At 41.9% G+C, this 16,394-nt stretch overlaps 1 protein-coding gene across 2 annotated transcripts in view; it reads right to left on the bottom strand.

Annotated features, from left to right (window-relative positions):
• LOC121281810 (S-adenosylhomocysteine hydrolase-like protein 1) overlaps window positions 1–16,394 on the bottom strand; it is a 105,990-nt gene that overhangs the window by 47,464 nt on the left and 42,132 nt on the right. Inside the window, exon 1 of one of the 2 annotated variants that reach the window (XM_041194822.1) lies at window positions 9,896–9,917. The exons of the other annotated variant lie outside the window; for it this stretch is intronic. Within the exon in view, the coding sequence (XP_041050756.1) occupies window positions 9,896–9,898 (3 nt within the window). The 5' untranslated portion in view covers window positions 9,899–9,917. Of the gene's footprint in view, window positions 1–9,895; window positions 9,918–16,394 lie in introns of those variants that run through there. 2 annotated transcript variants of the gene reach the window in all.

The following is a 16,394-nucleotide window of genomic DNA, read 5'->3' as shown; positions in this document are numbered from 1 at the left end:
TATTCTTCCTACCAAAGTGCATGACCTCACACTTCCCTATGTTGTATTCCATCTGCCACTTCTTTGCCCAATCCCCTAATCTATCCAAATCCTTCTGCAGCCTCCCCACCTCCTCAATACTACCTTTCCCTCCACCTATCTTTGTATCAACTGCAAACTTAGCCAGGATGCCCTCAGTTCCTTCATCTAGATCATTAATGTATAAAGTGAAAAGTTGTGGTCCCAACACTAAACACCTGCGGAACTCCACTAGTCACCAGCTTCCAATCTGAGAAGGACCCCCTTATCCCCACTCTCTGCCTCCTGCCAGACAGCCAATCTTCTATCCATGCTAGTACCTTGCCCCTAACACCATGGGATCTTATCTTACTGAGCAGCCTCCTGTGCGGCACCTTGTCAAAGGCCTTCTGGAAGTCCAAGTAGATAACATCCATTGGCTCTCCTTTGTCTAACCTGCTCGTTACTTCCTCAAAGAATTCTGATAGATTTGTCAGGCATGACCTCCCCTTGATGAAACCATGCTGACTTCGCCCTATTTTACCATGCACTTACAGGTATTCTGAAATCTCATCCTTAATAACGGACTCTAAAATCTTACCAATGACCGAGGTCAGGCTAATCGGCCTGTAATTTTCCACCTTTTGCCTTACTCCCTTCTTAAACAGGGGGGTTACATCAGCGATTTTCCAGTCCTCTGGGACCCTCCCTGAATCCAGTGATTCCTGAAAGATCACCACTAACACCTCCACTATCTCTTCAGCTATCTCCTACAGAACTCTGGGGCGTAATCCATCTGGTCGAGGTGATTTGTCCACCTTCAGACCTTTCAGTTTTCCTAGCACCTTCTCCTTTGTAATGGCCACTGGCCACCATACTCACCTCTGCCCCCCCCCCCCCCACCCACCCACCCACCCACCCACCCCGGCTCTCTTGAACTTTGGGGATGTTATTCGTGTCTTCCACCTTGAAGACTGATGCAAAGTATCTATTCAGTTCCTCCGCCATTTCTTTGTTCCCCACTACTACTTCTCCAGCGTCATTTTCCAGCGGCCCAATGTCCACTTTTGCCTCTCTTTTACCCTTTATATATCTAAAAAAAAAACTCTTGCAATCTTCTTTTATATTACAGGCTAGTTTACCTTCATATCTAATCTTCTCCCTCCTTATTTCTTTTTTAGTTGTCCTCTGTTGGTCTTTGTAGGCTTCCCAATCCCCTGCTCTTTGCCGCATTGTATGCTTTCTCTTAAGCTTTTATGCTGTCCCTGACTCCCCTTGTCAGCCATGGTTGCCTCATCCTCCCTTTACTATGCTTCTTCTTCTTAGGGTTGAATTTTTGCTGTGTCTCCCAAATTACTCCCAGAAACTCCTGCCATTGCTGTTCCATTGTCTTTCCTACTAGGCTCACCTCCCAGTCAATTCTGGCCAGCTCCTCCCTCATGCCTCTGTAGTTGCCTTTATTTAACTGTAATATCGTTACATCTGATTCCAGCTTTTTCTTCTCAAATTGCAAGGCAAGTTCTATCATATTATGGTCACTTCCTCCTAAGGGTTCCTTCACCTTAAGCTCCCTTATCAAATCTGCCTCACTACACGTCACTAAATCTAGAATTGCCTGTTCCCTAGTGGGTTCCACCATAAGCTATTCCAAAAAGCCATCTCGTAGACATTCCACAAATTCCTTTTCTTGGGATCCACTATCAACCTGATTTTCCCAGTCTACCTGCATATTGAAATCCCTCATGATCACTGTAGCCTTGCCTTTCTTACACGCCTTTTCTATCTCCTGGTGTATCTTGTGCCCCACAACTTGACTACCGTTCGGAGGCCTGTACATAACTCCCATTATGTTTTTTTTTTACCTTTGCGGTTCTTCAACTATACCCACACAGATTCTACATCATCTGACCCTACGTCGTTTCTTGCTATAAAAAGGTAGATGGAAGGTAAATTATATACAGTGTTTGAGGTCAGGAATGGATCATTCCCACTGTGGAAATCAGTTGTTAGATGCACAAACACTGGATTAAAGTGGTCAATCTGCCTACTAGCTGGTCTGGGCTAACACTGGAGCTTAGTAAAATCCTAGTGACTGAACGGCTGCTAAAAATATTACCAAACATCTCAAGAAGCTTAACAGCCACCAGTTTACGCAAGTCTGTTGCAGCAGCTGAAAAATAGATTTTAAATTGAAATAAATTATGATCAGTTCAGCACTTCTATTCTGTGCACCCATTAATTTCATTTTACTGCAGGGGCACTTCTCAAATGAGATGAAAACAAGAGTGTCCTTTTTTTAAAAAAAAACTCACTTCATGTACTGTATCACAGCTGGGTAACAGGCAGGGAAAAGAATGGAGCTGTTTACTTTCAGATCCAACTTAATGGGAATGCGAGGACTTAACATCCCAGCATCTTAAGAAAATTGACAACAAAACAGGCAGCAACCTGAGAAACATGTAACAGCAATATCAATGATGCACGGGGAGAGACGAGGAGGTTAATCAACTTCAAAGCTGATTCATTGTTTTACAATTAATTGAGTGCTTGCCAATGCAATATATCAGTGGAACAAGACGGTGGAACAGTACACTTTAGACTGCAAAATGTTTTTTTAATTCATTCATGGGATGTGGGCTTCGCTGGCTGGACCAACATTTATTGCCCTAGTTGCCCTTGAGAAGGTCACTACTTCAGTAAATTCTGGCTGTTGTAGAGAGGATAATCAGAAGAATTTAACTACAAAATCAATATCAAGTCACTTTTAGTTGCAGTAAGTGTAGGCTTAAGTGATAAATACAGGAGTACAAATAAATAAAGACAGTGTGTCTCAATCTGTTCGCTGAAGATGCTCAGCCTGGTCAATATTTTTAGGAGGCATGCATGGTATATTATAGTGTATGTGTTTCCAGGAGATGTGGCTCCTAGCATGCTCATTCTCTGCCAGTTCTCACTCCACAAATTATGATGTTTGAATGAGAAAGTCTTTCTCCAACAGTTTAGCGCAAAAACAAACTAGCCTAATTGCCAGCTGCAGACATTGGACAACTTGCCTTAACCATGGACCCTATAGGTTACACAAATCAGGAAATTACTGTTTTTCTACAACAATAGGGAAATGGTGATTCATTTAAACTTTAAAAAGAACGGGTGTTGTAGTAATTTTCCACAATTTTTAAACAAAGTTTATTTATGCCTTCCCCGAAGATGACACGTACTTGTAGCTGTAATGTATAGCCAAGAGTAAATGAACGTCGCTGATTCATCACAGTTTCAGCTCACTGTATGAATCCAGTCATGCACGATGATTTGTTTAAATTTGAATCTAGTTATGTTCATCAAGTGGTGCTGCCTTATTGACATTGAGCCCTGCTGGTGGCAGGGTCAATGTGTTAACCCTGCATGAAGCTCGCTCATCCACACTAAATGCACACTGAGTAGCCTCATCATACTTAAATAACAACTTCCATTTGTATAGCACTTTTTACGTAATGAAACATCTCAAGATTATACTGCTGGCTTTTAGTAGAGTACAGTCATGCTGTATGCTTACATCTTAAATGCTACTTGTTTTCACAAACCTTCTCCTCCCTGACATTACAGGCAATGGTCTGGCCACATCCAACCATAAACATTCATAGCAATTACACTTGTCAGCACATGCCATAAAGTGCCTTGAAGCCAGAGTGGAATTGACATGTACAATTTAGTGCGATTACGTACTCAGAGGCTGAATTTTAGCAAGACTTCAGATCAAATTCTAACCTCCAGCCTTGTTCTTTAATCCTTACTGGTCTTTTCCCACCGTTTTAATGTTTTCCAAAATTCTCCTTTTTGCTATTTTGGCAAGGAACATGGTTCTTGTTGCTACATAATGCTACAAGAATGAGAAAGAATTCTCTTGACACATATCTTTGAATCTTCCTCAGACAACAGGTTTCATTTAAAGCTCCCTGGGGCATTCAGCCAGTCACAACTGGAACAGCCTAGGTGGTACTCATAACAATATATGCAAAAGGAAAAACACAAAAGGGAAGGGCTAGATTGACTGGGTTATAGTGACAAGATCATGTTGCCAAAACATTTCGGAAAGTAACATTTGTTCATGTACCCTACTGATCAACTGTCAACACAATATTGAACTGTATAAGCAATGCCCTGAATTGGTCAGGGAAACTGAGCATTAGTGTGAACAGCTCCAACTACCTTTTCACAGCTTTAAGTTTTATGACCGATTTGCTAAGAGCATTTGCTTTCTGTTAAAACTATACTGTCCCACATACACAGATATGGGCGGCTACTCAAAAAAAAAATACTCATGTGTATCTATACTTCACAATTGCTATCATGAGCAAATGTGAAGTGGCATAAGCTGTAACAATGAAAGGTAATGTTTTACTGCAAGGGCACCTGCTATCAGAATTGTCTCAGCTGACATCAAGTTATAATTCTCTGCTCAAAACACACTATTCTCAGGGAGAGTGGAGCTCAGCATGTGTACAGCACCACTTAACAGTGTCTCACAATTTCCAAATGTTAGAAGAAACTTAAAAGTTAAACAGCTGTGTTTTAATCTTTAAACCGTATAAACAATCTGGCAGACCACCTGTGTATGTTTTAAATTAAAAATTAAGCTTTGCAATTATAATGCCCTTGTGTTAATCAAAAGCAACAGGATGTGAAATCCATGTTGAACCAACACAAAATTTACAGTGTAAACTAGTCATTCGATAATCATTTTTAGAAAGCAGCCCCACTGCAAAATTTTAGGCTAATGGGGGCAATCATGTGGAAACTTATTTCACTTCCCAGGTTTGGTTTACTGACAGGGGGAAGGTGATGGCATAGTGGTACTATCACTCAACTATTATTCCAGAGACCCAGGTTCTCATGAATTCAATCAAAAATCTGGAATTAAAAGTCTGATGATGACCATGAAGCCATTGCCAATTGTCATAAAAAATTTGGTTCACTAACGTCCTTCAGGGAAAGAAATCTGCCATCCTTACCTGGACTGGCCTACATGTGACTCCAGCCCCACAGCAATGTGGTTGGCTTTAAATGCCCTCCAAACAAAAGCAATTAGGAATGGGCAATAACTGCTGGCCTAGCCAGTGACACCAATATCCCATGAATGAATAAAACAAAAGGTCCATGTACTTGTTCTTTGCAACGTTGCCCCATTAGCTTAAATTCAGGTTTCTAAACATGTTTAGTTCAGTAATTTACATACTGTCTATTTCCTTCCATAAAGCAAATGGAAATACAAAAAGAAATCAAGGTATTTTTAAAATTCTAGGGAATTATAGTTTTGAACTGGTGATATTTTTTATTATTTTGATGACAGAAACTCCAAAAAGGATTTCAATGTTTTAAATTAGAAATTGTGTTCAATACGTTTGAAAAAAATGAAAGTGTTTTTCAGAGAGCAATAGTCTTTCTAGTTAAATCATTATCTAACACCTGTACCCACTAAGTATGCGTCCTGCAACATCATGGTGTACATTTTTTAAAATTCATTTATGGGATGTAGGCGTCACTGGCTGGGCCAGCATTTATTACCCATCCCTAATTGCTCGAGAAGGTGGTGGTGAGCTGCCTTCTTGAATCACTGCAGTCCATGTGGTTTAGGTACACCCACAATGCTGTTAGGGAGGGAGTTCCAGGATTTTGACCCAGTGACAGTGAAGGAACGGCATTATATTTCCAAGTCAGGAAGATGAGTGGCTTGAAGGAGAACTTCCAGGTGGTGACGTTCCCATGTATCTGCTGCCCTTGTCCTTCTAGATGGTAGCGGTCGTGGGTTTGGGATGTGCTGTCTAAGGAGTCTTAGTGAATTTCCGCAGTGCATCTTGTAGATAGTGCACACTGCTGCCACTGCTCATTGGTGGAAGGGGTGCCAATCAAGCAGGCTGCTTTGTCCTGGATGGTATCAAGCTTCTCAAGTGTTGTGGGAGCTGCACTCATCCAGGCAAGTGGGGAGTATTCCATCACACTCCTGACTTATGCCTTGCAGATGGTGGACAGGCTTTGGGGAGTCAGGAGGTAAGTTACTCATCACAGGATTCCTAGCCTCTGACCTGCTCTAGTAGCCACAGTATTTATATGGCTAGTCCAGTTCCGTTTCTGGACAATGTTGATACTGGGGGATTCAGCAATGGTAATGCCATTGAATGTCAATGGGTGATGACTAGAATCTCGCTTGTTGGACATGGTCATTGCTTTGCACTTGTGTGGCATGAATGTTACTTGCCATTTGTCAACCCAACCATGGATATTGTCCAGGTCTTGCTGCATTTGGATATGGAGTGCTTCAGTATCTGAGTCGTCGTGAATGGTGCTGAACATCAGCAAACATCTCCACTTCTGAACTTGTGATGGAAGGAAGGTCAGTGATGAAGCAGCTGAAGATGGTTGAGCCGAGGACACTACCCTGAGGAACTCCTGCAGTGATATCCTGGAATTGAGGTGATTGACCAACAACCACAAACATCTTCCTTTGTGCTAGGTATGACTCCAGCTAGCAGAGAGTTTCCCCCCTAATTCCCATTGACTCCAGTTTTGTGAGGGCTCTTTGATTACATACTCAGTCAAATGCTGCCTTGGTGTCAAGGGCAGTCACTCTCACCTCACCTCTGTGGCTTAGTTCTTTTGTCCACATTTGAACCAAGGCTCTAATGAAGTCAGCGGCTGACGGACCCTGGTGGAACCAAAACTGAGCGTCAGTGAGCAGGTTATTGCGAAGCAAGCGCCGTTTGATAGCACTGTTGATGACCCCTTCCATCACTTTACTGATAATGGAGAGTAGACTGATGGGGCTGTAATTGGCCGGGTTGGATTTGTCCTGCTTTTTGAGTACAGGACATACTTGGGCAATTTTCCACATTGCCGGGTAGATGCCAGTGTTGTAGCTATACTGGAACAGCTTGGCTAAGGGGCGCAGCAAGTTCTGGAGCACAAGGCTTCAGTGCTATTGCCAGAATATTGACAGAGCCCATAGCCTTTACAGTATTCAGTGCCTTCAGCTGTTTCTTGATATCACAAAGTGAATCAAATAGGCTGAAGGCTGGCATCTGTTGTGCTGAGGACCTCTGGAGGAGGCCGAGATGTATCATCCACTCAGCACTTCTGGATGAAGATTGCTGCGAATACTTTAGTCTTTTTTGTGTACTGATGTGCTCCCCGCCACCCCCATCATTGAGGATGGGGATATTTGTGGAGCCTCATCCTCCAGTGAGTTGTTTAATTGCCCACCACCATTCACAAATGGATGTGGCAGGACTGCAGAGCCTATATCTGACCTGTTGGTTGTGGGATCACTCAGCCCTGTCTATCACTTGCTGCTCATGCTGTTTGGCACACAAGTAGCCCTGTGTTGTAGCTTCACCAGGTTGACACCTCATTTTTAGGTAGCCTGATGCTGTTCCTGGCATGCCCTCCTGCACTCCTCATTGAACCACGGTTGATCCCTGGCTTAGTGATGGAGTGGGGAATATGCTAGGCCATGAGGTTACAGATTGTGGTTGAGTGCAATTCTGCTGCTGCTGATGACCCACAGCGCTTTATGATTGCCCAGTCTTGAGTTGCTAGATCTATTTGAAATCCATCCCATTTAGCACAGTGGTAGTGCCACCCAACACGATGGAGCGTATCATCAAAATGAAGACAATGTGAAGACAAAGACTGTGCAGTGGTCACTCCTACCGATGCCGTCCTGGACAGATGCATCTGTGGCAGGCAAGTTGGTGAGGATGAGGTCAATTATGTTTTTTCCTGTTGTTAGTTCCTTCAACACCTGCCGCTGACCCAGCCTAGCAGCTATGTCCTTCAGGGCTCAGCCAGATAGTGGCACACAACTGAGATGCATCAACTCACTGCATTGTGGACTGTTAGAACTCAGATTGTCACTTATAGTTCCTGATCGCAGTTGCACCAAAAGTGGAAACATCCAGCTGAAGGTAGCAACACATATCTTAAAAATATTTTAAAAAGGAGAATAGATTACTGCATTTACCCATCCTTTCCAGCTACCTTCTGAGTTAGAGCTGAGTAGGTTCCTTAAACAAAAAAAACACCGCTAAACAAGAATACCACTCTCACACAAATCTAGGAGTTACTCTATTTTTCATGCTACGTAACACAATGCTACAGGAGTTTTTGTGGAAATGATCCAAATGAATAACTGTATTTCAAAACTGCATTTGGAAAATTTAAAAAGTTGCACCATAATGATTCTAAGACATATGCTAAAAATTCCATATGCAGACCATAAGGCCAATGAAAAGGTGTGTGAAATTGCAAGAACAAAAAGAACACTACAAATCCAGAAAAGACAATGTCAGTACTTCAGTCATTTGATCAGAGCTGGAAGGCTTCAGAGATCTCTTCTAGAGGACAAAGTGGAGGGCAGCAGAAAGAGGGGTCAACCTAGGTGTAATTGCAGACCAGCTACAGTGAACGTGTAGGCATGGCGCAAGACGGACATGTGGTTCCAAGTCTGCTGACGACACAAAACTGGGCGGGGTTGTGAGGAGGATGCAAGGAAGCTTCAGGGCAATTGGACAAGTTGTGTGTGTGGGCAAACACATGGCAGATGCAGTATAACATGGATAAATGTGAAGTTGTATGCTTCTGTGTGAAAGCAGGCAGTCGGAGTATTATTTAAACAGTGATATATTGGCAAATGTGGATGTACAAAGAGACCTGGGTGTCCTTGTACACCAGTCAATTAAAGTAAACAGGCAGGTGCAGCAAGCAATTAGGAAGGCAAATGGTATGTGACCTTCAAAGCAAGAGGATTTGAGTTCAGAAGTAGGGATGTCTTACTGCAGTTATACAAAGCCTTGGTGAGGCAACACCTGAAGTAGTGCATGCAGTTTTGGTCTCCCTACCTAAGAAAGGATATACTTGCCATAGAGGGAGCGCAGCGAAGGTTCACTAGGCTGATGCCAGGGATGGCAGGACTGTTGTATGAGGAGAGATTGGTTCGACTGGGCCTGCATTCATTAGAGTTTAGACGATTGAGGGGGGGGTGGGGGGATCTGATTGAAACGTATAAAATTCTAACAGGGATAGACAGACTAGATGCAGGGAGGGTGTTTCCCCTGGCTGGGGAGTCTAGAACCAGGGGCCACAATCTCAGGATACGGGGCAGACCATTTAGGACTGAGATGAGGAAAGATTTCTTCACTCAGAGGGTGGTCAACCCATGGAATTCATTACCACAGAAGGCTGTGGAGGGTGGATCACTGAGCATATTCAAGAAAGAAATTGATAATTTTTTGGATATTAGTGGCAAGAGGTATGGAGAGAAAGCGGGAAAATGACATTGAAATAGAGGATCAGCCATGATCATATTGAATGGTGGAGCAGGATCGAAGGGCCAAATGGCCTACTCCTGCTCCTAGTTTCTATGTTACATATCATGACAGATGATCTGGTAGGAGTAGCTACAAGCAGCAGCAGCAACAGCAGCATCATACTGATTTGGTCAAACTAATATCACAGAATCCACACAACTATAACCGACCACAATGCTTGATCAAAATGGAAAATACTTTTCCCACCCCTGTCCTAAGACAGCAATACTCAATCCTTTATTATTTAAAAGGTTCCAATCAGCATTCACCCTTCAACTTATTAGTTTTATTGTGGATAATGTTGAAATACCATTAATCTTGATGAACTCTCAGTATGACTTAACATAGTTAAGATTTGGCAGGCTTCATATGGGGCAGCTGCTAGTCACAAAGAACATGCTTTTCTGTGTACCATCTACAAGATGCACTGCAGCAACTCACCAAGGCTCTTTTGACAACACCTTCCAAACCGACAACCTCTACCACCGAGAAGAACAAGGGTAGCAAATGCATGCAAGATCCCCCTCCAAGTCACTCACCATCCTGACTTGCACTATATCGACGTTCCTTCACCGTCACTGGGTCAATAATCTGGAACTCCTTTCCTAACAGCACTGTGGGAATATCCCCTACACCACATGGACTGCAGCGATTTAAGAAGCTAGCTCACCACTACCTTCGAGAGCAATAAGGGGCGGGCAATAAATACTGGTCTTACCAGCGACGCCCATATCTCAAGAACAAATTTTTTTAAAAATCTGCAGAACTTTCAAAAGCCACACACATACTATCTCAATATATCAAGTGTGCACACATACACACCAGATTAAATAATGACACTAGTACTTTTACCTCACTGAGCTTAGGGCAACTGGAAAAAAATATTAAAGGAATTGGGGAAAAGAGGGGGAAATGGGACCAGCTGGATTACTCTTCCTAACAGCTGACTCACACTCAAAGGGCTGCCTTGCCTCCTTCTGTGCTGTGCTATTTTGATTTTTAAGTGGCCATTTCGAGTAGAACGTCTCTTCAGACATCACACTGGAACTGGGCCAAACAAGATGACTCTACAAGCACAACAAACTTGCAATACATTTCCTCATACCCTGCCTGGATACTCCCCAAAACTGTGACTACAACTCCCCCAACCAAAATACCCAGGGCTTTCAGCAACTGTTTTGAAATACTGATACAAGGTACCTATGCAACCAACTAGGATTGCCTATCTCACAAAGCCAATCATAAAAGTTGTGCAAACATGGTTTTTACTGCCCATAGCTCTGCTTGGAGAAAGTGTTTTCAAAGAAACACACAAGATAAAATCAGTGTTGTGCTCTACTGGACCCTAAGTTGCAATTTCAAAAAATATTGTCCACCTTTAAAGTTAAATCTGGTGGCCAAGATTATGGCCCAACCCAGATATCGTTTCTTATTTTTGTATTTCCTTCCCAGGAAAAGGATCCAGAAACTTCTCAGTGCATACTTTCTCACAAAGTTTTTTTTAAAAAGTGCATGAAAACTGAAATTATGTAAGCAACCTGTGATATAATCCCAAAAGCATGACTCATGGCTATTCTGAGTCCACCCATCCTGTGTTCCTGCGCAGGAAACTGCATACACGTACCAGGTTTAGCGGTGCTAAGCAGCAGGCTGGAAAAGTTACTTTCATACTTGTCACTACTTTACACTTTTAGTACAACTGTATTTCCTCACAGCTCTAAAGATTACAGATCACACTTCGCCCTTCTTCAGATCTTGTCATTGTCCGCCATCAGAAAACCATACTATCTGCCCACGTTGAATTTCTGACTGAATGGAGAAGTTACCATTTGGTTCTGACATTGTACTGCATAAATTAGTGACAGGAGTCAGAACATTTTCACTTAGTTGATTTTAGGAATGAAAGATTAACATGGGCTTCTCATGGCTGGAACACTCCTACTGCTCACACCTTAGAAACGTTTGTGATCGGAGATTTGGTGATACTGAATCTGCGGTTCCTAGCGACCAACTCCATCCCCCTCCCTGCCAATAGATTGAGGCTGAACTAGACTGTTTGCTACCTTGGCATCATAGCTGACCAAAGATGAGCTTCCAGCCACATATCCACTTCATCGTTAAGGCTTCCTACATCCACCTTCAAAATTACCAGGCTTTGCCACTGTCTCAGCTTATCTGCTGCTGAAACACTCATCCACGGCTTTGTTACCTCTAGACTTCACTATTCCAATGATCCCCTGGCTGAGCCTCCCACCTTCCATCCTGCATAAACCTAAGCTCAACCAAAACTCTGCTGCTCGTACCCCAGCTCACACCAATCATTTATCATACCTGTGCTTGCTAACATTCATTGGATCACAATAACGCACCACATCTACTTTCAAACTCTCATCCTTGTTTTCCAATCTCTCCATAGCCTTGCCAGTCCCTATTTTGTAATTTTCTCCAGCCAAAGAACCCATACAACATTGAGTACTATACACTTAATCAATTAGTTTAGATGGTCTGCAGAGTGCAGCTGAATTAAAGGACAAAACAAAAATATTTTTTTCTGTTCTATATTTTCTCTCCTCATCCCTGGACAATAGAGCCCCAGGCACTGCCCTCTCATTGTACCTCATCCAAGACTTCATGCTGAGCAATGAGCATTAACAGACACGGGTAATTACAACTGAACTGTCTTGTCTTCACCTAGCATTTATCAGGAAGAGCTGTTGCTGGATGGTGGAAGCTTGGCTGATTTTGTCCTCCTCAAACACTATAGCCGAATAGCACCACTACCACCAGCCAAGGCAAGCCAAGCCAAGATCAGCTCACCCACCAAAGACTGGGATCTGAAGGTGGGACCTTTCCAATCTGGAAAGCTCAATGCCACACTGGGAAGTGATTTCACCATCTAATCAGATTAAACTTTTTATCTAAAAACATGCGTGATGATTCTGAAGAATGAGGATATGTCAATCTAAAAACATTTAAATAAGATGTAACATACGCTTCTCTTCAAAATGCACTGGGACTTTTCCATTCTGGATCTCAGCAGTTGTACATACTTTTAACTGCACAGATGTAAAGTGAATCTCTCTGGTGGATTTTCAAGTCAAGAGAATGCAGTCAGCTTGTAAATTAAGTGATAAGATGCCACTCAAGATCCTCTCTGGTGTCTTAAAACATTTACTGCAAAGTAAAAATCTGAAAGAAAATTGAATCTGTACCTTAATGTTCTTCTGGGACATTCTTCTTCCTTTGGTATCCTGGAGAATAAATCTGTGAGCTTTTTTTTTTGATAATTTTGTGTTTCACAGCCAACTCATTTCCTAAGGATTGAATTAGTCTAACCCCCACCCACAGCTTTGAGTAAACTTCACTGTTAAAGATTTAGTCATCTGATCTAATTTCCCATAACCTTCCAGAGGCATTCACAAAGCACCCTTCAAATTAAATGATTGTGAAATTTCTTGAAAGCTTCTGACATTCAAAATTCTTAAGCTCTCAATGTCCATTTATGGCCCATTATAAAGCAAAGGTTCTCTTCTTAATGTATCAATTAAACAATTATCAACCACTTTTATTAGGGTTCACCCAAGCTTCCAAACCAAAAATACATAACAGGACAAGGGCATTTCCGAGGGCGATGATGATCTGCCTTAAATATTAGTTATAGGCAAAAAATACCCACACATCAGCACCAGCATCACACTCTTGTATCTATCAAAGGGCATCAATGCCCTAAAAACCTGGTACAAACACCTTCTATTATTCAGTAACACACATGCAACACAAGTACATCATTTGTGTCAAAACATAGCACCATCACCAAAAGTTTACAAAATGGTGTGCATGAATGCTCTGCTCTGTTCTTTCCCCTAACTTGACAGTAACCACCCTCCTTAAACCACAATGCAGTGTTAAATTTGACAGTAGAAATCTGCCCTTAGCAGGCAAAGTAGGGCATTCCAAGGCACTCATGAGTCTTCAGAGCAAACAGGAAAAGGTCAAATGGAGCCTATTAAAAGATTTGTATGTATCGGAGCCAACCAAAAACTTTGAAGGTCACCATTATTTACAAAGAAATCTATCAAGCTCAGACTTCAATCCACCCCTCAGGAGGAGTATGTTTAAAGTGAGCAGCAGCTTGGATTCAAGTAGATGCAACACGATTAATAATTAAATCTTCCAGCTGACTTTAAAAGTATTTCTTTCTGCCAGCTATTGCACGGTTTGCGTTTACGGTTATGCACGGTGATCCCTTTTCAATTTGATACTTTTATTCTGCACTGCTGTAACAGCAGCAGTGAGCTGCTAAGGCAGGCAGCTGATTCAGTCCCTCAGAGAAGACCCTTTAGGGGACAAGTTGCTGTTTTCAGAAAACAAATTTTATTCGACACTATGAGAGAATTCTTAAATCAGCCTCAAAGACCGTCACTGAAATAATTACTGTTTGGAAAAGTGAATTATTTCTAAACCATGAATCGACCACAATGCCATACCAAATTCCACTAAAATGAGACAATGGGCTGAATCCTTACAGCCAGTAAGGCTCCCCACGAACCTATTCCAGAAAATCATGATGGGATAGTTCCCACCCCCCCACTCCTCCAGGAATACACTCACAAGAAACGCAAAAAAGTTGAACATTTCAGCAAAAGTGTCTTTGGTAATTCCTCTACTATGTACCAGAATGGCTGATCCCTGGAGGCTCAGTGACCATCAGATACAGTTAACTTGTGGTCTAACCACATACCCACTTTAAGCAATTTTTAAAACAGACTTGTAGTTCCCAGGAAGTATATTAACTTTTAGCTTTATCAAAGAACAAAGGTGATCTTTTTATACACAGAGTTAACATCATGACCCCATCAAGCCCCCACCACACCAACACAAGCATACGGCTCCTAAAAAATGCAAATTGTACTGAAAATTTCCGACACACAAAATGCAAAGATCTCTGTGAGTGAGATGCACATCCAAGCACAGAAATAAAAATCTGTATTGAATGGAGTCTAACACAAAGTTTACAGAATCCAAACATGCACATGGCAGTCAATTTGCAACCAATCACTAAGAATGTATAGCTAGAGATTTTGGAAACATTTCTTCAGAAGATCCTCATAAGACAGTCCTTCAGAAATGTTGAAATACCATGGTATCTCACGTATCCTAACCAAAGGTCTATGTCTAAAGCAGAAAAACATGAAAGCCAGTAAACCTTCAAATTTTCCAGGGCTGTTAGATTGAAAGATTGGCATTCACTCTCTCGTTTACTGAAGACGCTAAAAAGTTAAAATACAATTATTGCAGAGTAGACACACCCAGAATAACTCCATAAAAGGTTGAATTCCCTGGCAGTTACCAATTTAAAAAAAAACTGGGGTAACTTTGCTGGTTAAGAGCATAAGAAATACACAACAGGAGTAGACCATTCGGCTCCTCAAGCCTGCCCCGCCATTCAATAAGATCGTGGCTGATCATCTTGTGTTTCGATTTCCACATTCCCATCTAACCCCGATAATCTTTGATTGCCTCGCCTAACAAGAATTTATCTACCTCTACTTTAAGAATATTCAATGACCCCTGCCCCCACCACCTTCTGAGGCAGAGAATTCCAAAGTCGCATAACCCTCAGAGAAAAAATTTCTCCTCATCTCCATCCTCAAAGAGTGACCCCTAATTTTAAAATAGTGCCCCCTAGTTCTGGACTCACCCACGGGTTAGGTTAGATTAAGTGACAAAGCATGAACTGGAACACAAGGCCATTTGAGTGAGAGCAAAGCAGTAAGGAAGGAAAAAAGTAAAACTAAGTTTAAAGGACAAACACAGTTTATTCAAGAAAAAACTCAAACTAATTGATCCTTCCACCATGCGAAACAAACACGTACAAAATAAGCCAAGATTCCCAATGGCGAATATCAACCTTATGATGGCATAAAGGCATCAGCTGCTAGGTGCCATCGCATTGTAATGTCAGTTCAGAAGCAGTAAAGACAGGAAAGCATCACACTAAAGAGACAGATAGCAGGGGTACACGCAAGAGGCCAATATAAAATGGCACAGAAATAGGATTACCAACAACATTCACACAAGTTTGGCACTGCTCTTGTCGCCAATACAACCACATCCCACTCATACTACCATATAAAGTAACTTATCTTGTATGATTTGGATTTATACACCACATTGCATTTAACAGATACTACTCAAATGTTACTCCATTCATTTTTCAAGCTAAGATTTACTTGGCTTCTGCAATCAGTCTTCCTGGAAGCCACAGGCAATGGTACAAAAAGGAGGAAATCTACGTGTACAGCAGAGGCAAAATGGGGGTGGTAGTGAGAGGACATCCATTCCTTCAAATACTGGCAAAATAGGTGATGCTGACCCTGAATCAGTCTCCTCAAAAAGGTACATCTTTTTTTAAACTGCAAAAAATGCGCACCGCACAAACAATAGAGGTAAAAAGAAAATCTACTTTAGAATACCTTCCCTTCAGATAAGGCAAAAGACAAATTACATCAGCTTGCAAACTACATATTGTAGGCGATACATGGGTGTGCATGCTCTCCTCACTTGAGTTCCATTTGCTTCAGAGAGGGGGAAAATATAGTAAGAGCCTGAAGACCAATCTTTGTGAAACTGTGGAAATCTGGTCAATTATCTTAGCAAATTTAACTTAGAATCCAAAGAAGGGCGAAGTAGAGAAAAAGGACAAAGTAATAGTTGAACAATAGGGGCTAACACTGCAGAAAAATAACCAGATCCTTTAGTTTACCAGAATCTGTAGTAGCAATTTAGCTTACAACCGTATCATTATGAGGCCTCACCACTATTGAGAAACATTTCCTCCGCCCAGCAATGTTATCATACAAAATGTCAAGCCAACAAAGGCAAGACCTGAATAAGACTGATTCAGCACTTCATCACAGGGAAAGTGAGCAAATGTGAATCACTTATCTGTTCCGAATTCCATATGTAAAGAAAATAATAAGGTTTCCACATGCAATTAAGTCTTGATGCCAATCACCTCACTCCACTGCTTTAAAA

This window comes from Carcharodon carcharias, chromosome 9 (genome assembly GCF_017639515.1).
Source record: "Carcharodon carcharias isolate sCarCar2 chromosome 9, sCarCar2.pri, whole genome shotgun sequence".
Lineage (NCBI taxonomy): Eukaryota > Metazoa > Chordata > Chondrichthyes > Lamniformes > Lamnidae > Carcharodon > Carcharodon carcharias.
Note: the sequence above shows the minus strand (reverse complement) of the source record. Positions and strands in the feature narration are given on the sequence as shown.